Source organism: Monodelphis domestica, chromosome 5 (assembly GCF_027887165.1).
Source record: "Monodelphis domestica isolate mMonDom1 chromosome 5, mMonDom1.pri, whole genome shotgun sequence".
In the NCBI taxonomy this organism is placed as follows: domain Eukaryota; kingdom Metazoa; phylum Chordata; class Mammalia; order Didelphimorphia; family Didelphidae; genus Monodelphis; species Monodelphis domestica.
Window position 1 is genome coordinate 262,366,730 of NC_077231.1, and position 25,086 is coordinate 262,391,815.

General features: G+C 36.7%; 1 protein-coding gene across 3 annotated transcripts in view; it reads left to right on the plus strand.

The window, feature by feature from the left end:
- C5H10orf67 (chromosome 5 C10orf67 homolog) overlaps positions 1–25,086 on the plus strand; it is a 133,450-nt gene that overhangs the window by 48,866 nt on the left and 59,498 nt on the right. For all 3 annotated transcript variants that reach the window (XM_056800121.1, XM_056800120.1, XM_056800119.1), the window contains exons 9-10: positions 11,639–11,707; positions 12,784–12,843. In XM_056800121.1, coding sequence (XP_056656099.1) covers positions 11,639–11,707; positions 12,784–12,843 — 129 coding nt within the window. The remainder of the gene's footprint in view (positions 1–11,638; positions 11,708–12,783; positions 12,844–25,086) is intronic.

Consider the following 25,086-nt stretch of genomic DNA (forward strand, 5'->3'; position numbering starts at 1 on the left):
AAGAGTGGTAAGAGCTAGAAAATGGGGGTTAAATGATTTGCCCAGGGTCACACAGCTAGGAAGTGTCTGAGATCATATTTGAACCCAGGACCTCCCATCTCTGGGCCTGGCTTTCAATCCACTGAGCCACCTAGTTGCCCCTCAAATATCATGTTTTTAGAGATATTTAAAAATACATTTTCATTAATGTCTCATTTTTTATATTACCAAGATTTTCTCCCAGTATCCCATAAATAACTCTTCCCCTTCTTAGAGAGCCATCCCTTGTAATAAATCACATTTTATAAAGAAAAAAGAAAAAGAGGGAGAAAAATAAGTAAAATCGATAAATATATCAAGAAGTCTAAAAGTTTGTGCAATGTTCCATCCTGCAACGAAGTGAGGTGGGAATGTCCTTTCTTATCTCTTCTTTGGAATTATTCTTCATAATTTTGCAGTTTTCACTTTTGATGTGTGTTTGAGTGTGTGTAGATGTTTGCTGTTCTTTCTATTTCCATTAGTTATTGGCTCATTGTTATTTTGGCTCTCATTACTTCACTCCGCATCAGATAATGTAGGTCTCACCATGCTCCTTTGTATTCACTATTTTTATCATTTCTTTATAATTATTTAAAATTTTTAAATCCTTACCTTCTGCATTAAAATTGATACTTAAAATAAAACTGATACTTAAAATTATTGATTCTAAGAAAGAAAAGCAGTAAGGCTTTGGCAATTGGGATTTTGTGACTTGCTCAGGGTCTTACAACTTGGAAATGTCTGAACTTAGATTTGAATGCAGATTCTCCCAACTCCAAGCCTTACCCTCTATCTATTGCACTACCTAGCTGCCCCTATATTTGTCATTTATAACAATATATAAATATTCTTTTACATTCACATACCACAATTTATTTAGCCATTTCTGAACTGATGAATATCTACTTTGTTTCCAGATTGTTGCTACTACAAAACTTGTAGTTTTTTATAAATATCTTTATATATATGGGAATTTCTTATTAATGACCTCTCCGAGGTGTATGTCTAGTAGGTGAACCTCTGGGTTCAATGTTATGGATATTTTAGTCACTTTATTTTCAATTTCAAAATTGCTTTCCAAAATGTTTGTACTGTTTCATACTCCACCAACAATTCACCAGTGTGCCCATCTTCTTTCCGGCAGTGAGTCTTCCTGTCTTTTGTCATCTTTGCCTATTTGGTGGGTAAATCCTCAAGGTTATTTCAATTTGCATTTCTCTTATTAAAAATCTGGATCCATCTTATATATGGCTAATATTTTGGAATTCTTCCTTTGAAAACTGTGTGTGGATAATCCTTTACCACTCATCTTTTGGCTTTGGTTTTGACCACAGATTCAGCAATTATAAATAATTATAAAGAAGAAATGATAAAAATGGTGAATACAAAGGAGCGTGGTGAGACCTACATTATCTGATGCAGAATGAAGTAATCAGAGCTGAAAGAATAACAAACCAATGACAATAATGGATCCAGTTAGTCAGAAGGGAGTTGAAATGCATTTGCAGAGACTACCTTATTCTGAAGTCCTTAAAGACATATTTCAAAATAGTGACATCATTTTACATTTATATCTTTGCCATATGGTTTTAAACTCGACTGCAAATGCTTCTTTTTTTCGAGTGTGGGCTAATGAAGAACATGTTATAGTCGGTCTACTTCAACATCATTTGAATATGCAAACTCCAATGTCAAACTGAGCATGAAATTCTATGAGGCATAGACTCCAATATCATTATCCATTATTCTACTGAAATGAAAGTGAAGATAGAAAGCAAGCTTTTATTTAATTTAAGTTGCATGAAATAGCTTTTGCAACTGAGACAGTTCTTATGGTTTTCAATTTGGACTTTAGTATATATTGTACTCAGCAGTTCCAGCTTGGCAAATTGCATTCCATACTCAGCATTTCTAACTTAATAATTGTGTTTAATTTATATTAGATAAATCTATGATGAACAGACTTTTATTACATTGTTCGAGATGTTGGTTTTATTTAGTTATCTGCAAATGCAAAAGCAAATAATGACCAATCTCTTGCTGGTCACTGAAACACATCACTTATCATACTTGTTAGGATAGGATTTTGGATAAGGGAATTGCAAGAGGAAAAAACATTTAAAAATCTACTTTATTGTTTTGGAAGGGAAAGGAATAAGGGCTAAGGGATTTACTTATGCTTATTCTTATTTTTAAAAAAACTAACTAACTATGCTAACTAGGCTACTAAACTAAGACTTAACCAAGTTCCCAAATCTTACTCAGCGGGGGTCCAAAACCAGTTAGAGCCAAGATCTGTTGTTGTTAGATGTCCAAGCAAGTCCTGATGTCCAAGGGAGACTGAATGCTGCCAGCAGCTAGATATAGGAACCCTTCCTCAGTTCAACACAGGGAAAAACCTTTTCTGACCTTCCTTTTGACTTCCTCAGGAGACCAGAAGAAAAATCCATTGGGGCAAGATGGAGTCTTCTCAGATCCTCCCCTCAGGCTCCCATGTGACCCTTGGTCACATGCCACTGTCAATCATACCTAGGTTTGCACTTTTCAGTTCTTGCACAGTTTTGCAAATTGCAATCTTTTCCATCCTTTATCACATACTGGATTAGGGATAGGAATAGGGATTGGACCTATGACTTCTGTGTAGGGAACTCCCAGATGAGGAAATTCCCTCTATACATGCAAGTCTGTACTTCCTCTGTAACTTAATAGTCTTAGAGAGTTGTCTAGAACACAAAGAGGTTTAAGTAACTTACCCAAGGTCTTACAGCCAGTATGTGTCAGAGGTAGGAGCAGAATTCAAGTCTTACATATTCCAGGGCTAGAACCATATACTGTATGACATATAACGTATAATATACAATAGTGTATTCACTACTCTCATGCTTTGTGTGCACTGTGTAGGTAGAGACATCTAAGATGCTCCAGGGTTGAGAAAAATAAGAAAAAAATATGACATGTGACTACAGATTGGAAAAAAATCTCTATGTGCCTACAAAAGCCAAAGCAGTATGCATGAAGGGCACAAAGACAAAAATGAAGCAATTCCTCCTTTCACAAGATTTACATTCTACCAGGGTCAGAAAGGGAGGAAAGGTGGCCTTGGCGTTGGCAACCCTGCTGATTTTATTGACTGGAGGTTAACTGGAAGAATTGTTTTTTTTTTTATTGCTAAAGGAAAAAATTTAAAAATGAACAAGATATGAAATGAAAGCTCTCTTTCAGCAGTTGGAAAAACATAGCCCTTTATCTGTTTCTCCATTTACTATTAGCATTTCCTTTTATAGAGTATTTGATATCCCTCTGACTTACTTAACTAAAGACTTACTTTTAGGTGAAAAAGAGGTATACCACAGAGAAAGTGCATTCCTTGGGTTAAGAGAGTGTTCCTGTATGCCTTGTATTCCATTTTGTTTCAGTGTTATTTATCTGTTATTTCCCAGGAAAGCTCATTTTTTTGGGTTGAGATAATTGCCTTTGGATACAGGATAGGAATAGAATGTTGGCCATTAGATTTTAAGTTTCAATTTTTCTGATACAATGTGGGCTGTTTTCCCTGAAATTTAAACATTTTAAGAAACTTTCAAGTGGTCACTCTTTCACCAATTCATTGCTTTGGACATACTTCATTACTATGTCTCTAAACTCTCACACGTATACCTAGATATTTGGTGTTGTACTTACTGAGGTGTTTATAGCCTATCTCTTAATATGGTGCTCACTCTAACATGCTGTATCTCATTGTTGGGATAGTCATTGTTAAATAGAATTCAGCACTAAAAGTTAGAAAATTAACAAAAAGAACAACAACAAAAAAAGACTGATGCTATAGAAACACCATTAGATTAAGAATCAGAATATGTGCGCTTGAATCCCAACTTTGTCCTCTCTATATGAATGACCTTAGTGATTTTACCTCTGTGGATCTCAGTTTCTTCATCTATTAAATGGAAAGGGGTTAGACCAAAGAATTGCTAAATTACCTTTTATGTCTATGTCTTATGTGACTCTGTTGCAAGAATTCACCTGCTTTCTTCAATTGATTTTAAAAATAAGAATTGATTGTCACCAGCAATAAGATGAGGGACTAGATATTTTCTCTGCTTCTCATGGCCTCTTAAACCTTTCCAAAAAGGGAATTATGTGCCAGAGATAATGCATTTTCAATTATCTCCATTATCCAGGATACCCAGAATCCAAAAGAAGGTTAAAAAATCACATATGTAAGCCATGAGCTCACTGATCTTGAGCTTAATCAACACCCTCCCCTCAACTCCCACAACAACCAGCAATGAGGCTGTCTTGGCAGACACAAGAATCTGATAGATGCTTACACCAGAACCCTCATACTCAGGTCCACTTTCCTTTTTTCCAGTGCTGTGGGTATTCCAGCTTCATGGAAATTTGCCCTGGCCAAAATAGCCACAGCCTTTCAAGAGCAAAAACCTGCCAAGGGCTTTGAAAAGATCTGCACTACCAGTGACAGGGTAAACAGTCTTATAACACCAACCAAGGCAACAACTCTATAGTACCAATGCTGCAAAGCTCTGATCTGTTAGTACCAGGATAAAGAATTAAGGAATAGAAGGAACAAGAAGAGAACACCAGAACAGGACATAATTTGTGTGTGTTTATATGTGTAGAGGGAGAGGACAGTAGAGAGAGACTGTGTGGTATCCCACTAAACCTGAAGGAAATAGCACAGCATCCAGGTGGGACAAATTCTGATCACCCAAAAGTCATTCAGAGTAGAGACTTGAGAACTCTGTATTATCCAACATGGGAAGAGACTGAGACACATTGAGATACAACCATTAAGGAAACCAAAAGCAGAGTAGCGGGAGGCAGAGAGAGTGATGGGGGAAATAAGGGAAGGAAAAAGAGATTACCAAACATGTCAATAAGAAGAAAACACACTGAACACAAACAGATAAATCAATATAAAAATAGAAGGAAATATAGCCTCTAATTCTAGTAAACAAGTTTAGGTATCTGTGAATAAATAGTATAATACAAGAGGAAATGATTCAACACTTGATAAGATAGGGGTTGGATAATGGAGAGAGTAAGAGAAATACTTTTTGGAAAGGTGTGCAAAATATGAAATGTGAAAAACTAATAAAGAGGACTAGTTGAAGGTAAGGAGAAGAAGGGAAAATTTATTTGAATGAGAGGGGGAAATAAGAGGGGGAAAGAATTATATAACCAGATAAAAGCAGGTGAGGAAAAAGGAACTAAAAACCCTAAAGGGAAAGGGGTGACAAATAGGAGGGCATCAGGGATGAGGGGAAGAGCACCAGTAAGATGATGGGATATAATGTATCCCATCATAAATACAGTCATATTTACAGCAAAAGGGGGGGATAACTTGGAAAACTAAAATAATATTCAACAGATGGCACAAAATATGAACCCAACTTTTATAATTTATAACTTTATAAATTCAATCAAATAATCCAATAATGAGAAAAAATGACATTGCATAAAAAACAAAACTTTATTATCTGTTACTTAACAAGAAATATTTAAAAAGCAGATTACCTAAAATTAAAAAATGGAAAAAATGTATTATACATCAAGTAAATCCAAAAATCAAGTTACAATCATGATAACTTACAAAGCAAAAATAAATATAAAAAACAAAAAGAGATAAACAAAGAAACTATATTGTATTGAAAGGAACCACAGACCACAAACCAATATCAGTAATAAATTTATAAGCTCAAAATGCCTTAGCATTGAAAGTCATAAAGGACATATAATCTGAGGTTCAAGAAGGCTTAGACCATAATACAGTAGTAACCAAAGATTTCAATATTCCTCCATCAGTTTTGAATAAGTGTAACAAAGATAAACAAACAAAAAAAGAAAATATGTGATCAAACAAAATGCTGGAGAAACTAGAGTTAAAAGTTTTAAGGTATTTTCTAATTGTGACAAAATTTTTTTTCATATTTCTCAGCACCAATATTGGCCATGTTGTAGGACTCAGATATCAAAAATAAATATAAAAACATGAAAAATAATTAATATATTCTTTATAGATCATAATACAATAAAAAAGTTATTGGTTCAGGGATCACAAACAAAAAATACAGTCCCAAATGGAGATTTAACAGTGAAATCTTTTTTTTAATTTTTAAAATAATTTTATTATTTACTATGATTTATTATTTCTCCTAGAACAGTGAAATCTTAACTAACCAATGAGTAAAAACAATTTTAGAAACAATAACTATGTAAAAAGAAAAGTATAATGATGAAACAACACAATTAGTCTTTACAGAGAATTAGCTTTTACAGTTCATTTCTATGGGGTTTTTAAATTTCCAGTTCATCTGTTAATAAAATTAATTTGATTGCAATTTGATTAGAAGAGGTCAGGGGCAGGTAGTTAGCTCAGTAGATAGAAAACCAGGCCTAGAGATTGGAGGTTCTGGGTTCACATCTGGTCAGACATTTCCTACCTGTGTGACCCTGAGTAAGTCACTTAACTCTTGTTGCCTAGACTTTACTGCTCTTTTGCCTTGGGACCAATACTTAGTGTTAATTCTAAATCAAAAGGTAAGGGTTTAAAAAAAAGAAGAAAGCAGAAAATCAAATCAACAAAATAGCAAATGAGCAAGATAAAATCAAAGCTAAATCATAAGAAATAAAAAGAACACTTGGAAATATATTATGTATATGTATATGCTAACAAAACTGATGACACAAAATAAATAGAAGAATGCCTTCATAAATATAAAATACCCAGACCAAATGAAGATCTTAAATTATCCAACCTCAGAAAAGGCAATAGATCTAGCTATAAAGGAACTACGAAAGAAAAAATCTCCAGGTCCTGATGCACACTAGTACATTGTTGGTAGAGCTTTGAAGCATACAAATATTTTGGAAAGCATTTTGGTATTATTCAAATAAAATGACTAAAATGTCTATACTCTTTGATTTTTAAAAAATCTCTTCTGTTTTAGAATCAATGCTATGTATTGTTTCTAAGGTAAAAAGGTGGTAAGGGCTAGGTGATGGGAATTAAGTAATGTGACTAGCGTCTCACAGATAAGAAGTATCTGAGATAACATTTGAACCTAGAACCTCCTCTCTCTAGGCTTGGATCTCAATTCATTGAACCATCTAGTTGATTTTTAAAGTCCTTTTATTTTATTTTTTTTAATAATATTTTATTTGATCATTTCCAAGCATTATTCATTAAAGACAAAGATCATTTTCTTTTCCTCCCCCCACCCCCATAGCCGATGCGTGATTCCACTGGGTGTCACATGTGTTCTTGATTTGAACCCATTGCCATGTTGTTAGTATTTGCATTAGAGTGTTCGTTTAGAGTCTCTCCTCTGTCCTGTCCCCTCAACCGCTGTAGTCAGGCAGTTGCTTTTCCTCGGTGTTTCTACTCCCACAGTTTGTCCTCTGCTTATGGAGAGTGTTTTTCTCCTAGATCCCTGCAGATTGTTCTGGGACATTGCATTGACACTAATGGAGAAGTCCATTACGTTCAATTATACCACAGTGTATTAGTCTCTGTGTACAATGTTCTCCTGGTTCTGCTCCTCTCACTCTGCATCACTTCCTGGAGGTCGTTCCAGTCTCCATGGAATTCCTCCACTTTATTATTCCTTTTTTGCACAATAATATTCCATCACCAACATATACCACAATTTGTTCAGCCATTCTCCAATTGAAGGGCATTCCCTCATTTTCCAATTTTTTTGCCACCACAAAGAGTGCAGCTATGAATATTTTTGTACAAGTCTTTTTGTCCATTATCTCTTTGGGGTACAGACCCAGCAGTGCTATGGCTGGATCAAAGGGTAGACATTCTTTTGTCGCCCTTTGGGCATAGTTCCAAATTGCCCTCCAGAATGGTTGGATCAATTCACAACTCCACCAGCAATGAATTAATGTCCCTACTTTGCCATATCCCCTCCAGCATTCATTACTTTCCTTTGCTGTCATGTTAGCCAATCTGCTAGGTGTGAGGTGATACCTCAGAGTTGTTTTGATTTGCATCTCTCTGATTATAAGAGATCTAGAACACTATTTCATGTGCTTATTAATAGTCTTGATTTCTTTAACTGAAAATTGCCTATTCATGTCCCTTGCCCATTTTTCAATTGGAGAATGGCTTGATTTTTTGTACAACTGGTTTAGCTCTTTATAGATTTGAGTAATTAGACCTTTGTCAGAGGTTTTTGTTATGAAGATTGTTACCCAATTTGTTGCTTTCCTTCTAATTTTAGTTACATTGGTTTTGTTTGTACAAAACCTTTTTAATTTGATGTAGTCAAAATTATTTATTTTGCATTTTGTGACTCTTTCTAAGTCTTGCTTGGTTTTAAAATCTTTCCCTTCCCAAAAGTCTGACATGTATACTATTCTGTGTTCACATAATTTACTTATTGTTTCCATCTTTATGTTCAAATCGTTCACCCATTCTGAGTTTATCTTGGTGTAGGGTGTGAGATGTTGATCCAAACCTAATCTCTCCCATACTGTCTTCCAATTTTCCCAGCAGTTTTTATCAAATACTGGATTTTTGTCCCAAAAGCTGGGGTCTTTGGATTTGTCAAAGACTGTCTTACTGAGATCATTTACCCCAAGTCTATTCCACTGATCCTCCTTTCTGTCTCTTAGCCAGTACCAAATTGTTTTGATGACCACTGCTTTGTAATATAGTTTGAGATCTGGGACTGCAAGGCCACTTTCCTTTGTATTTTTTTTTTCATTATTTCCCTGGATATCCTTGATCCTTTATTCTTCCAAATGAACTTTGTTATGGTTTTCTCTAATGCAGTAAAATAGTTTTTTGGTAGTTCAATGGGTATGGCACTAAATAGATAGATAAGTTTGGGTAGGATGGTCATTTTTATTATGTTAGCTCGTCCCACCCATGAGCAATCAATGTTTTTCCAATTGTTTAGATCTAGTTTTAATTGTGTGGAGAGTGTTGTGAGATTTAAAATGGTTGAGGTCTTAAACTGTAGTGATTAAAATAGTGGAAGATATAAATTGTGATAGATATAAGAAAGGGTGAGTAAATTTGACCGCAGAAATATGTTTCACTACAGTGTCTTGGGTTTTAAAATCAAATATAAGGTGGTCGCCAGGGAAATATTCCCAATTATTCAAATACCCAAGTCAATTGGGTTTTATAGAGATTTTAATTAACAATACAATGAGTAATCAAAGAGAGAGAGAGAGAGAGAGAGAGAGAGAGAGTAAGAAAGGAATAAGTATGAAGGGCCTCAAGCCAATATGGCCTAGACCTGAGTCTTTTTTTTTTAATAATATTTTATTTGATCATTTCCAAGCATTATTCATTAAAGACAAAGATCATTTTCTTTTCCTCCCCCCACCCCCATAGCCGATGCGTGATTCCACTGGGTGTCACATGTGTTCTTGATTCGAACCCATTTCTATGTTGTCAATATTTGCATTAGAGTTTCGTTTAGAGTCTCTCCTCTGTCATGTGCCCTCAACCGCTGTAGTCAGGCAGTTGCTTTTCCTCAGTGTTTCCACTACCACAGTTTGTCCTCTGCTTATGGAGAGTGTTTTTCTCCTAGATCCCTGCAGATTGTTCTGGGACATTACATTGACACTAATGGAGAAGTCCATTACGTTCGATTATACCACAGTGTATCAGTCTCTGTGTACAATGTTCTCCTGGTTCTGCTCCTCTCGCTCTGCATCACTTCCTGGAGGTCGTTCCAGTCTCCATGGATTTCCTCCACTTTATTATTTTTTGCACAATAATATTCCATCACCAGCATGTACCACAATTTGCTCAGCCATTCCCCAATTGATGGGCATACCCTCGCTTTCCAGCTTTTGGCCACCACAAAGAGCGCAGCTATGAATATTTTTGTACAAGTCTTTTTGTCCATTATCTCTTTGGGGTACAGACCCAGCAGTGCTATGGCTGGATCAAAGGGTAGACATTCTTTTGTCGCCCTTTGGGCATAGTTCCAAATTGCCCTCCAGAATGGTTGGATCAATTCACAACTCCACCAGCAATGAATTAATGTCCCTACTTTGCCATATCCCCTCCAGCATTCATTACTTTCCTTTGCTATTATGTTAGCCAATCTGCTTGGTGTGAGGTGATACCTCAGAGTTGTTTTGATTTGCATCTCTCTGATTATAAGAGATTTAGAACACTTCTTCATGTGCTTATTAATAGTTTTGATTTCTTTATCCGAGAATTGCCTATCCATGTCCCTTGCCCATTTATCAATTGGAGAATGGCTTGATTTTTTGTACAATTGATTTAGCTCTTTATAAATTTGAGTAATTAAACCTTTGTCAGAGGTTTTTATGAAGATTGTTTCCCAATTTGTTGTTTCCCTTCTGATTTTAGTTACATTGGTTTTGTTTGTACAACAGCTTTTTAATTTGATATAGTCAAAATTATTTATTTTACATTTTGTGATTCTTTCTATGTCTTGCTTGGTTTTAAAGTCTTTCCCTCCCAAAGGTCTGACATGTATATTATTCTGTGTTTATTAAAGTCCTTTTAAAGTTCTTCCAAGAACTCTTCATGGGTTTTTGGCCATTTTACACTTTTCTTTGATGCTTTGTAAGTAGCTGTTTTGACTTCTGAAGACTTCAGAAGACTTTGTCTTCTGAGTTTGAACTCTGATATTCTCTATCATCATAGTAACTGTGTATGGTCAGGCTCTTATTTACTCTTTTTTTCTTTTTAAACAGCCTATTTCTTGACTATTAACTTAATGTTAGGACTGGGCTATGCTCCTGGGTTTGGGGGGATTAATGTTTTAGACTTCTAGTTTTACGTGCTATTGTTTTCTGGACTCTACATGGAGGTCTTTGACTTTTTAGTTCTTTCAGAGATCTATACTCCAAGGTCAGGTGTGATCACTGCTCCTCTGGCTCATACCTTGGTCTATGAGTGACCTCAGGTGCTCCTTGCCACCCCTGAGCCATGACCAGGGTCCCCAGCTCTACTGTTGCCCCCAAATTCTCTTACTCTTTGTGGGCCCTTCTGTGGCTGTAAATGTCAGTTTTCCCTCATCTATGGAATCAAAACCATGCCCTCTGCTCTCCAGTGAGTGACCAAATCCAAAAGGGCCCTTGCCCCTCTCTGACCACACTCACTATAATAATATACTCACTTTTCCCCACAAAATTCCATCTGGTGATCACTATACCAGGGCTGCTCCAGCACTAGATAAGGCATACTGCCATTTTCCCCTTCATCTTCCATGGGACCCCAAAGCTAAGCCAACCTCAAGGGCTTGCTGTTTTTTGATTCAGCAGTATCTGCATTTCCCTCCAGTCAGACCAACACCCTGGGAGTTTAAATCTTTCCTAACTCTCTCCCAAGTTGTTTTAGGCCAGATGATTACTTACACCAACTTTTAATTATTTCTGCCATTCCAAAATTCACCTTGAGGCATTAATTTAAGTTATTTAGGGATTATGGTAGTTGGATTATGATACTGTTTGTTGTCCAATGAAGCTTAATGTCTATCTTTCCAGCTTTACATTGTAGTTCTTTAAAGTGTCCCTTAGTGGAGGCCTGAAGGAGTTTGATGCTTTTGTCTCACCAAAAGAGCCTCTAAATGTCAATGTTGACCTTAATTTACAGATTGAACAACAAAAGAAAGAAATCAAAGAAACGAAAAAGGTTCTGGCAGTTCCAAGACTAATAGCCAAGGTAGGTGTATGAATGTGTCTGCCCAATGCCTTCTGACCCTTTTCTGTTTTCACATTCTAGCTAAAGTCCCAAGCCCTGCTCTTCTCATAGACCAGGCACACATGCATACCACCAGATCCAAGGAACATAGTGAGCCACGTTACTCCACTCTACTCGAACACGTCCACAGTGTCTGACCACTGGGTAGGGCCCTAGGGTAGACAAAACCTTGGGAAATATGACCGAGCCAGGAGGCTTCTCCACTCATTCATGTCCATAGTGCCTGGCCATAGGATAGAGCCAAGGTGTAGATGAGGCCCTGGGGACTATGGCCGAGCCAGGAGGCTTCTCCACTCATCCATGTCCATAGTGCCTGCCATAGGATAGAGCCAAAGTGTAGATGAGGCCCTGGGGAATATCTGCAATGCCAGGCCATAGGATAAGGCATGGGATAGACAGACCTTTAGGTATTATATTCGAGCCAAGATTTTTCTACTCTTTCTCCCTCATAATGTGGTTTCCTATCTTTCATATCCTTATAATCTTCCATTGGTATTTTCCATCTCCTCCTCCAACATTTACTTTCTAGGAAATTTCTCTTGTAGGTTTTGGCTACATTAATCTAATCCATCATTGAATAAACATTAAGCACCTGTTATTGGTCAGGCATGGTGCTAAATTCTGAGGATAAAAAATTATGTCAAAAAACTGTCCCTGCCATCAGGGAGCTCACAACTTTATTGGGGAGACAATATGCTAGAGAAAATGCCAGGGCTAAGAGATGGAGGGTCTTTTTCATCTAACAGCCACAAGGCTGGTGTCACTGGATGGAGGAGTACATGGGATGGAATAAGGTATTAGAAGACTGAAAAAGTAGAAGGGCTCAGATTAGAAAGTGGAAAAACGAGCCAGTCACATCAAGGAAATAGACTGGTTTTGGCCAACATATTTTAGATACTTAAACACTGACATTTTCAGCTTAGATTCCCATTTTTTCTAACTATTTCTTTAGTCCTATTCTCATTTGCTGTTCCTCCCTACATTCTCCAAGGAATCTTCTCTCTTTACATCCTCATTTCTTTCTCTCTTTTCCCCAGGCCCCTACAGATGCCAGACGGGCGACAGAGGACAGGGGGATGATCGTGCGTAAGATTCCGGTAAGTCAGGGTAATAGCAACAGTCCAACACCATCCTGGCTGGAAGGCAGTGACAATTCCTTGCAGACTATGGGTGCTTAATGAATGTTTGTCAGGTTTGTTCAATTGAAGCCAACTGATAGTAGTGTTAGCCATGGGGCTAGTCTGGATTGGGTCTGGGTTTGAGGAAGACCATGATCTGGTGTAAATTTGGCCAGACATCAAGGAAAGAAGAACCTATTTAACAAGTCTGAGCTGGGGAAACATGATTGCACAGCTATTTCCCCGTGGAAGATTTAGTGGGATTTAGTCCAGTATAAATCAGGGGTGGAACATGGCTGCCCAAAAAGCTAATGCACATTTAGGCTGTTTTAAGAGGTTGAGAAGTATAAAGAAAAATAAAAAGTTTGCTACACTCTTTCCTGGTCAAATCACACCTGGAGTATTATGCTCAGTTTTTGAGGTCCCATTTTTAGCAAGGACATTGACAAGTTCAAGCAAATTCAGGGAAGGATTAGTAGAATAATAAGATACCCTCCATGTATATCACTTGAGAGGGGAAAGAGAATAAGAATGTGTATAGCATCTGTTTTGTGTAAGGCATCATGCTAAGTGCTTTAAAAATATTCCATTTGATCCTCACAACAACCTGGCAAGGTAGGTTCTATTATATTCATTTTTATAGTTGGAGGAAACTGAGGCAAACAGGGTTAAACAAGACTTGCATAAACAAGACTACCCATTTGGTAGGGGTCTGAAGTCTGATTTGAACTCAGGTTTTCCTGACTCCAGGCTGAGTGTTTTATGCAGTATATCCACCAAGTCATCTACAACTCCCACTTGAAGAAATATGGAATGTTTAGTCCAGAAAAAGGGAAATCTGAGAGAGAACCTGATTTCTGTAGAAGTGGAATTTGATTTGTTCAGCCCGGCCTCCGAAGGCAGAACTGAGGCAATAAGGGGAAATTGAAGAAAAATTAATTTAGGCTTGAAGTGTTGAAAAACCAGGGAAATTTCTTTTTTTTATATTGTTTTTTTATCACTTTATTTTTTGAACATTATTTTATTTGGTCATTTCCAAACATTATTTATTGGTAACAAAGATAATTTTTTTTCCTCCCTCCCCCCCACCTCTCCCATAGCCGATGAACAATTCCACGGGGTATCACATGTGTCCTTGATTCGAACCCATCTCCCTGTTGTTGGTATTTGCATTAGAGTGTTCATTTAGAGTCTCTCCTCAGTCATATCCCCTCAACCCCTGTAGTCAAGCAGTTGCTTTTCCTCGGTGTTTTTACTCCCACAGTTTGTACTCCGCTTGTGGATAGTATTTTTCTCCTAGAACCCTGCAGATTGTTCAGGGACATTGCATTGACACTAATAGAGAAGTCCATTGCATTCGATTGTACCACAGTGTATCAGTCTCTGTGTACAGTGTTTTCCTATAACCAGGGAAATTTCTTACTAATGAGAATCATCCCAAAGTAGAATGGGTTGCTCAAGGAGGGAATGGTTTTTTCCTCTCTAGAGGTCTTCAAATGAAACTGAGGTTAATCCTTTCATGTATATTGTAGCAGGAATGATTTGTTCAATTATAGGCTGTGCTGGATGATTCTTGGGGTCCCTGAGGTCCTTTCCAACACTGGGAAACTGGGGTTCTGGTTGCCACAATTGCTCATGCCCTGGCATTCAGTGGGCAGAGATGGTTTTTATAGGTCAAGAAAAGGACCAAAGCCAAGTAAGGAAAAACCATCCAAGAGATGAGTAAAAAGCCCAACAAGTCAGTGTGCAAACTGCTGAAAGAGACAGATTACAGAGTGGGTATTACTGGAGGTGGTATCTGGAAAGCTATTGAACCAGGAATAGGTGAGCTGAGTTTTGTAAATGGTAAGTGGTCTAGTTTGCCAGAAGAGTAGATTGCATGAAAAGGAGTAAAATGATAAAGATTGGAGTGGTGGGTTGGTGCCATATTGTTGAGATCATTAAATGCCAGGATGAAGAGTGTATTGGGTGGGCACTGAGGAGCTTTTGAAGAGTTTTGAGCCGGGGAATAACATTTTCAGTATTACATCAGGCAGATGACTTGAGTAGCTCTATGTAAGATAGATCAGAGTAAGAAGAGAGAGGAAGAATGGAAATGAGTTAAATGATCATGGCGACAAGCCCTGACAAGATGGAAGAAACAACATTTTAAGTACTTTCTATGGGCACATAGTAGTATCTCCTTTGATCTTCTTGACAATCCTGAGAGGTAAATACTATTATTATCATCTCATTATATTGTTGAAGAAATTGAGATGCACAGAAGTTCATTTACTTGCCCAAGGCTTATACAGCTAGTAAACGTCTGAGGACAGATTTGAACTGAGATCTTTCTGACTCCAGGTCCAGTGTTCTAGGTGCAAGAAATAAAGAGGAATTGAACTAATAATAACTTTGAGGTATGTAAGGCCTCTGGGCAACTGGGTGACACAATGGATAGAGCATCAGATCAGGAATCAGGAAGACCTGAGTTCAAATTTGGTTTCAGTCACTTATCAGCAGTGTGACCCTGGGCAAATCACTTAACATTAATCTCTATTTGCCTTAATTTCCTCATCCTTAAAATCAGCTGGAAATGGAAGTATGGCAAACCACTCCAGTATCTTTGCCAAGAAAACCCCAAATGGGGTCATGGAAGACTTGGATATAACTGAAATGACTGAACAACAATAATATAATGCCTTATGGTTTACAAAAACTTTATTTACAACAATCCAGTTTCCCGTTTTAATTAATTTTTTTTTAAAAACCTCTTAACTTCTGTCTTAGAATCAATACTATATAATGGTTCTAAGATAGAAAAGCAGAAGAAACAATAGGAAGATTGGGTTTAAATGGCTTGCCTAGAGTCACACAGCTAGGATTTGAACTCAGGACCTCCAGTCTCCAGTCTTTGTTCTCTACCCATTGATTCAGGCAACTAGGTCATTTTATGAATGAGGAAAATGAGATCTGAAGGAATTTAAGTGACTTGCCCACAGTCATATAGTGGAAATGTCAGAGCTAAGATTTGAATCTAAGTCCAAGATGCTTCCTTTTATAGCTGCCCTGACTATTACTACAATAATGCCACTAAGATGGTGGTGGTAGGAATGGTGAGTCAGGACAAATATAAAACTTAGTTCAAGATCCAGCAATTGACTGCATGTGGGCAGGGGCAATGAGGGAGGAGGAAGAGCTAAAGGTTGAATTTTTGAGCTTGTGCCACTATAAGAAAGATGCCACCATTTCCAGAAACAGGAAATCAGTTACAAGGATTCTATGGGGGAAGGAACTCCCTTTGGGATACATTATGCTTAAGGGCCCAAGAAGACATACAGCTGGAACCATCTGGAAGGCTATTGGAGATGTAGATCTGAAGCCAAGGGGAGATGCCAACTGAGAGAGTGTTGATTTGAGAAGATCCTGAGAGTAGCCATAGTTGAAGCTCTGGGAATATGTAAGATTGCTGAGAGTATATGAGGAGACAGGAAAGGGACCAAGCACAGAACTTGAGAGGGATTCAAGAAGAAAAAAACAAAGATGAGGAAGGAGCTAGACTTCTTTCTTTATTTCCCATCTGGACAATAGTCATTTAAAAATTTTAAACTTATTTTCATCAAAATGTCTTGGAAATATCTTATGTTGGTCTAGTAAGCTATGAATTCTTTTTTCTTTCAGCAGAAAATAAATTTTCTTCCCTATGAGGAAAATAGTAAAAAATGGGATTTTCTTTCAACTTCAATTTTTTTTTTAAAGAAAAGGTCAAAGTAAAGGTAACTTTATTAAGGGAGCTTAAAGAAATTGTTGTTATGTGGAAATGGTATTTTTCCTGTACCTTTAAATTATTTCATATCAGAATTTAGTGGTGGCAGGGGGTGGGAGGAAAGCATAGGGAACTCCTGGTGAGGAAAATCTCCCTACCAATTCAGGTTGTCTGCTTCTCTGCAATTTAAGAATCTAGATAGTAACCCATACCACAGAGCCAGTATTTGTCAGAAGCAGGACTTGAATTCCAGTCTTTTGTTATCCACTGTATTATATTGCCTCTTAAATCAGGAAAACAGTACTTTATATAGCCTCTAGCAGATCAAGTCAGCTGAGGATATGGGGATCCAGTCCCTCTAACAGGCTGATGGAGGCAGATCAGTTTCTCTCCCCAATCTGTCCTGGGGCATCATTACCCAACCAGCATCAGCCATATTCATGTCCAACAACTCCACAAATTGCTTTGGACTTATTGATAGTACAAACCAAGGGATATGTCTCAAACTTGGAATTTACACTGAAAGAGTTTTATCAGGTCACTATGTGAAAAAATGCACCATTGTTAGAACTAAGAATAATAATCAAAATAGTTTATATTGTTAAAAATTAGGAGAAAATAATAATTTGCATTCATACATCACCCTGCAATTTAAAAACTTTCTTTTAGCTCTATATCCCAATATTAGAAATATTGATACTCTCATTTTACAAATGAGGAAACCGAGGCATAAAGACACAATATATTTTGTCCAAGATCACACAGGTTGTAAGTGGCAGAGATGAAGAGACTCTAACTCAAGTCTCCTGATTCCAAGAAAACTCTTCTTTCCAATCTATTACATTACATCAACCTATTAGAGGATGCCTTTCTTTCTTAACCTCAGATATTTTTACTTTGGGGGAAAAAAGATTTTAATTCATCCCCTAATCCACAAGGGAAATTGAAAAACATTGCAACCTGGTTTTCAGAAATTACTAAATTCAGTTTGAAAGTCTGGAGATGCTCTTGAGAGCCCCTTCTCAGAATGATGTTTTTAGGTAAATAAAGTAGATAGAATAAGTAGAACTACAGGAAAACCCAATTCTATTAAAATACTGTCATCAAAACAAATTTTTAAATGGATTCTGAGAACCCAGATTAAGAACTCCTATGAGACCAGGTAGCATGGTATAGCATAGAGCCTACTGCCTTCAAACCAAGAAGATTTGGGCAAGGTCTACCTCTGACATATATGGTTTGGAGATTACTGACAAGTCATTTAAATGTAAATTGTCCTGAGGCTATTCTTTAAAAATAACAAACCAAACCCTGACTTTCCATCCTTTTTTTTTTTTAAACCTTACCTTCCATTTTAGAATCAAGGCAGAAGAGAGATTAAGGGCTAGATAATGGAGGTTAAGTGACTTCCTCAGGGTCACACAGCAAAGAAATATCTGAGATCACATTTGAACCCAGGACCTCCTATCTCTAGGTCTGGCCCTCTATCCATTGAGTCACCTACCTGGCCCTTCCCATCCCTCACTCCACTACTTTTTAAGAATATAAATTACAAATGAGTTTTTGCTTACCCAGGAAAAACAGAGAATTATCCATAAAAAACATATTTATATAGAAGATGCATTTTTTTAGTATTTCTTGATGGATTTCTTACTACTTTAAGGAAAAGGACTAAAGACTGTCACTGAAAATTCATAGGATCTGCACATTCAATTTTTAAAAAAAAGTTTTCCCTCTGTCAATATGAATTCTAAGATAGAAGAGTAGTAAGGGTTAGACATTGGGGGTTAAGTGATTTGCCCAGAGTCATAGCTAGGAAGTGTCTGAGGCCAGACTTGAACCGAGGTCCTTCAGACTCTCTTATCTACCAAGCCACCCAGGTGCCCCTATATTTTTTTTTTATTTGTAGCCTTCAGCATTACTGTCTGGATGTTTCTAAACTCTAGTAACATATTTTCACATCCCAATAAATATTTGGAAATCATATATAGTTTTAGGTATATATGTATATATAAATATAGTTATATATAGGTAACTATATATAAATCACATTAGTCCTGAAAAGCCAAACATCTTTTGTTTGCTAAAAAGAATGGTATTTTACTTTGCTATTTTAAATTATCTTCTAAAAATAGAGTATGATGTCCCAACCCTTGAAAAAAATATCCTCCTCTATTCACTCTGATATTCAAAATCAATTTGGTTTTCATGTCTCTAATTTTCTATTTATTTCTCCGCAAATGTTTGTTATTTATAGGTATCTGGTTCAGTAAAAAGTATATTGATAGTGTTTTAGAATATTAAATATTTGTTGATTACCAACTAGTGAACTTGGTTCAGGGACTTTCAGGTAGTCATTAACCTACGTACTTAATCATACTTATTTTTGGAAACCTATGTCATTTGGTGGGAACAGAGCACATGTTGAAAGATAAACTGAATGTTTAGTTAGAACAAAAAAAATGTTATAAACATTACTGTCTTATTTCAATTTATAAAATGTCTTGCAATCTAAAACCCATATTTGTACTTTGTGTTTTTGTTTAAAGTTTGTTTTTTGATATCCTTAAAATGCTTGAGATTCAGGTTTTGTAGAACAAAGCTGGAATAATTCCAGGAAGATATATTTTTTTCTTCTGAAGAAATGTGCTAACTAGTTAGCATAGGTTCTAGCAGCTACCTAGCCAGAAAGACTAAATATAACTCCAATGCTTGACTCTATCTGATGAGCATAAAGAAAAAGAACACCAGGAAGATATTTGTAGATCACATGACAACAATCATTTTAGAGAATGAAGAAATTATCTGTGAATTTTACAAAGAATTCCCAATTAAGTCAACAGACACTTTGGTTCTTCATGATTTCAGTGAGAAAATGGGGGAAAGCATTGTGGAAAATATGACATAGAATCAAGAAAAGAAAGGCCTGAATAGAATTGAGAAACTGTATGATAATATAGCATAAGGACCAGGTTTAGAAATAAAACATGTCAAGTATATGCCAAGAATTTGATAGCATCATAAAAATGAAAATGGCTCTCTTATCAAGAAATTGCTGATTACCTATATAATAGCCTCAAAATCAGATGCCTCTGGGCAGTCAGATCATCAACTAGATAAAGCAAGAAAATACCAAAATCAAATAAAAAGATAAAAGTGAAAAGATATTCTTACATGCCATCTCAGTGTAATGAAAAAATTTCCTAACATGGCAATTTGCCATATTGCCAAAATAAGAAATCTTGCTTCTAGAATGAAAAGACTCTACTTCTGATTCCCCTTGTGATAAATCAATTAACTTTTCTAGATCAAAGTTTCCTCATTCAGACAAAAAGAGTTGGATTAGATTATCTTTACAGTCTCTTCTTCTCTGATTCCTTTGATCCTGTGATTACAATGACTCCAACCTGGTTTGTTCAATCAAATTCTCAACCTGAATAAATGGGAAAATGGGCAAGAAGTAAAGGCATTTGCTTCATCATCACTGCTGAAAAGCTTTTAGCAGATTCAAAAGTGGACACAGCAAGGAGACCAAAGGAATCCAGAAAACACATCATCCAGCAAACACTTAATATTCTTGACAGCCAGAGAGGCATTCTAGCCAGGGTACATGCCATTTTAAAGTAAAAGCTTATTTTCAAAGCATTATGGAAGAAGCTGCTAAGTATTACTAACAATGACTTAAGTTTCAGAAGTATCATAAAGTATATCATCAAGGGTGTGTACAACTAGAAAAAAGAGAGAGGGTGATCATGCAGCATCAGTTAGAGACAATAGATAAGTGGCTTAAAAAGGACTATATTAGAGTCCTTGAGATATTAAATGATTATAGTCTGCAGCAGTGAACTATATATATATATGTATATATATACATATTTGAATGTAAACAGTTTTATCTGTTTTAGATTGATCATTTATGCTTACCTTTTTTATTTCTTCTAACTCTTGTGTTTGAACTTCAAAGATTCTATACAACTCTGGTCTTTTCATCAGGGTTGCTTAGAAGCCATCTATTTCATTAAATATCTATTTTCCCCTTGATAGGATTATTCTTAGTTTTATTGAGTAAGTTACTCATGCTGTAAGATCATAGCCTTTGCTTTCTGGATATCATATTCTAAGTTCTCTGCTCTTTTATGGTGGTTGCTACTAAATTATGAGTGAATGTAATTCCTCAGAGCTTGAATCCTTTATTTATGACTGCTTGCAGTATTTTTTTGTTTGACCTGGAAACCCTGGATATTGGCTATAATTCTGGAAGTTTTTATTTGAGAGTTTCATTCAAGAGGTGACTGATGAATTCTGTTTATATCAACTTCATCTTTTGGTTCTAAGAGATCTGGGCAGTTATCTTTTAATATTTTTTGAAACATGATGTCTAGGTTTCCTTTTTTGGTAATGACAAGGATTCTTAATTTTTTCTCCTCCATTTGGTTTCTAGGGCAATTATTTTTCCTATGCAAGACCTTATGTTTTCTTCTTTCATTTTTTGACTTTCTCTTAATATTTTTTTATTATTTCAAGGAGTCACCAACTTCTATTTGGTGTTTTCTAATTTTGAAGAAGTTTGTTGTTTGGGCAAATTTTTTTTTATGTCAAACTGTTGATTTGCATTACAAGTATCTCTAATATAGGTCTCACTTCTTTGCCAGTTTCTTTCTCTACCACTCTCATTTTATTTGTAAAAATATTTTAAAACTCCTTTCTAAACTCTTGTTCCATCTCTTCAGGAATTCTAGTTGAATTTATATCTAAGCTGTGTGTTTATCTAAGACTTTTCTTATAAATATTTTGACATTATTCTCTTCTACTGAGTTTGTGTCGTGAAAATCTTTCAGCATAATATATTTTTATGGTGAAATTCTTTTTTTTTGTTGGTTTTTTTTTGGTTAGTTATTATTCCAGTCTTCTTCCTGAGTAGAAGAGTTGTTAAGACCAGCCTCTGCACACTTCTGGAGGGAAGGTCTAAGTTAGTTCTATTACTGCTTTCAAAGGGATTTAGAGTATTGTGTTATTCCTAGATCTCAGAGCAATCCAGCTCTCAAAGTGGGATATTTCAAGTCAAAGTTTATTGCTATCCCCTGATCTGAACTCTCTGAGCCATAGTAAATTGCTACTAAACTCAGCCTCTATTGTCCAGCTGGGAATCTCTACTTACTTATGGTAACAGAACTGTAGATTACAATTACTTTTTGATTTGGAATTCTTGTCCTGGCTATTCTTCTGCAGGCTTCAGACTGAACCAAAAGCTGGAACTGTGTCACTGTTGTCCTCTTGTAGTCCGAATTCACCATACCACTCCTGCTTGCTTCTGAACCTGCCTTTCTCTATATATAAATAGACTTGGATCTACCACTACAACTTACCCTAGAATGCTACCTCTAGGTTCAATTCCCTCCTCATTCTACCTTGGATCCATGACCTGGAACTTGGAGAGTGGGTGACAAAGCTGCCAGATGACACCATTCCCTTTGTGATGCCCTGATATAGGTTGGGAACTTCCTCTTGCCCTGGCATATAGCCTCTCTCTGGGCACTATAATACTCTACATATTGCCTTCTACCCAGAACTCATCTTTAGGGTCCACAAATCTTTATGCCTGTCTCCTACTGCTGGGCTAGAAAAATGACTCACTATGTTTTTTTTTTCCTTCAGTTTCCCCATCAGCATTTAGCCTGATGCAAATACATGTAGACTAAATTCAGATCTATTTGGAGGAGGATTTTTTTTTTTTTTGGTGTGCAGTGGGGCAGAAACTCACTGTACTACTTCTTGCTGGCTTGCCATCTTGGTTCTGTCTCCTAAAGTGGTATTTTTCTTTATGCTATCAGCTCAATCTCCCATTTACAGTGTTCCCCCTCACCTCCATTGTTTGCTGCCAGTTAACATATTGCTTCTATTTAACTGATTCTCATTGATTAACTTTTTTAAAAGGGCTATTTACTTTATAGATATAGCCCAAGGACAGAAATAGAAGGAAGCATTTCCCCTCAACATTCCCCTGAGAGACGAGATTGAATGTAGTTTCTACATAGCATGAAGTCCTGTGTGGTTCACACCCAACTATTGTATCATTTCTGAATAAGTCTGCTTCTAAACTTTCACTTATATAGGGCACTGAAGGTTGCTCCTGGCTTTTCTGAGCATTGATGCTGAACTTACTGGCTACAGAATCTTGCATGGACCCTACTCCTGGACTCACTTTCCTGACTTCTTGAAGCTCCCATGGTTCTTTTTTATATTTTTGGAAATTTTTATTTAATTAATTAATTTAGAATATTTTTCCATGGTTACAAGATTCATGTTCTTTCCCTCCCCTCCCCTCAACCCCTCCCATAGCTGAAGCACAATTCCACTGGGTTTTACATGTGTCATTGATCAAGACCTATTTCCATATTATTGATATTTGCACTAGGATGATCATATAGAGTGTACATCCCTGATCATATCCCCATGACCCATGTGATCAAGCAGTTGTTTTTCTTCTGTGTTTCTGCTCCCACAGTTCTTTCTCTGGATGTGAATAGCGTTCTTTCTCATGAGTCCCTCAGAATTGTCCTGAATCATTGCATTGCTGCCAGTAGAGAAGTCCATTACATTTGATTGTGCCACAGTATATCTAAGTCTGTGTACAATGTTCTCCTGGTTCTGCTTCTTTCATTCTGCATCACTTCCTGGAGGTTGTTCCAGTCTCCCTGGAATTCCTCCACTTCATTATTCCTTTAAGCACAATAGTATTCCATTACCAACATGTACCACAATTTGTCCAGCCATTCCCCTATCGGGAGGACATCCCCTCATTTTCCAATTATTTGCCACCACAAAGAGCAAAGCTCCCATGATTCTAATCCTTTCCAATCTCCTGTATGCAGAAACAAGAACAATAAATACAGAGTCAAAGAACTGAGAACCACATTCACCGTCAGCAACTCCACCTCAGATTAGGAGAGTCTCAGGTTCCTCCCCACCTAGCATCTTCTTTCTGAACACAGTAAATCTAGGAAGGAGGGAGTCAGACCAAATGCAAGAGGTCCCGTTAACTAGTGACTTTTGAATGGAATGCAGTTTGGTTTTTGTGAATGATGAAAGTGGGTCCTCTTTACTGTGGGGTAAGCAAACCTCAACCAGTTACAGAATGTCTGCATACGCCCCAAAGCCCACCTGAAGATGCCATCAGCAGAACATTCCATAGGTAGTCACAAGAGCTGAGTTCATTGGCCAGTCCCCTATTAGAGCATATGGCTAATGGGAGGTGAATTCAGAACTAGATCTCAGATCTGACTCCCAGGGCAGCCCCTTCCACTTCATCTCTCCATCTTTTCCAGTTTTGATTTGCTGCATTTTTCATACAATAGGACTTGTGGTTTCATTGTTAGGGAAGCACCCACCTGCCAATTGCAGCTCTCCCTTAACTTGAAATCTTAGAGAGTTGCCAGAGGTTAAGTGGCTTGCTCAGGGTCTCTTAGCTAGTAAGGGTAAAATGGAGGATTTGCTCCCAGATCCTTTTGACTCCAAGATGATGCATAATGCACTGGACCAGACTATTTCTCCCTCATGACCAGTGTAGGTCATATTGCCATTTTATATTGTAGCTAAAAGGAAATTGTATTATAGAGCAAATGAGCAGAGAAAAAAAAACACTTTGGAAACTGTATTGCACTGTGCTTTTATTCAGAACTTTCTTATGTTGTTAAAATGCTAACCAAGTGGAAGATTAGCTCCTTCAGAGAATAAAATAATAAAAATTAGGCTATATTATTTCTTTCTGATTGCTTTTTTTCTCTTAGCATCAGTGGAGAAAGGAAATTACTGCTGTTAGCATTCTGCTGTGACGTTAACTGTCATTTTGTTCACTGTTTATATTGCAACACTGATTAGGTTGAATAATATATAGATAGAAGAGTACCAGACACCTGCATCAGTTCTAAAGGCTTTTACCTCATACAGATTATGTTTACACAGGAAAATTGGCTTTGTCACAGCCAGGTGAATTGGATTTTTGCTGTATAGCAAAAACAATAACTTCCAAATGCATGTTCACACTTATACATATATACATACATGTACACATGCACATATAACTTGTGTTCCAGTTATTATCTGTAAGTAAATCCAGTAAGAATCTGAGAAATGCTTTCTTCAAGAGCTCATTAGGATCACATATTTGAATCTAAAAAGGATCTTAGGGGTCATCTAAGGCCCACCTTATTTTGTAGAGGAGCAGTTTGAAAGGAGACTTTTTACTTTATATTAAATTATAGCTGGATAATTTAGTGGTAGATTAAATAATCTTTTCTCCTCTTTTTAAAAAGTTTATTTATCTAATTAATTAATTTAGAATATTTTTCCATGGTTACATGATTCATATTCTTTCCCTCCCCCTTTACACCCCCTCCTATAGCAAACGAGCAATTCTACTAGGTTTTACATGTATCAAGACCCATTTCCATATTATTAGTATTTGCACTAGGGTGATC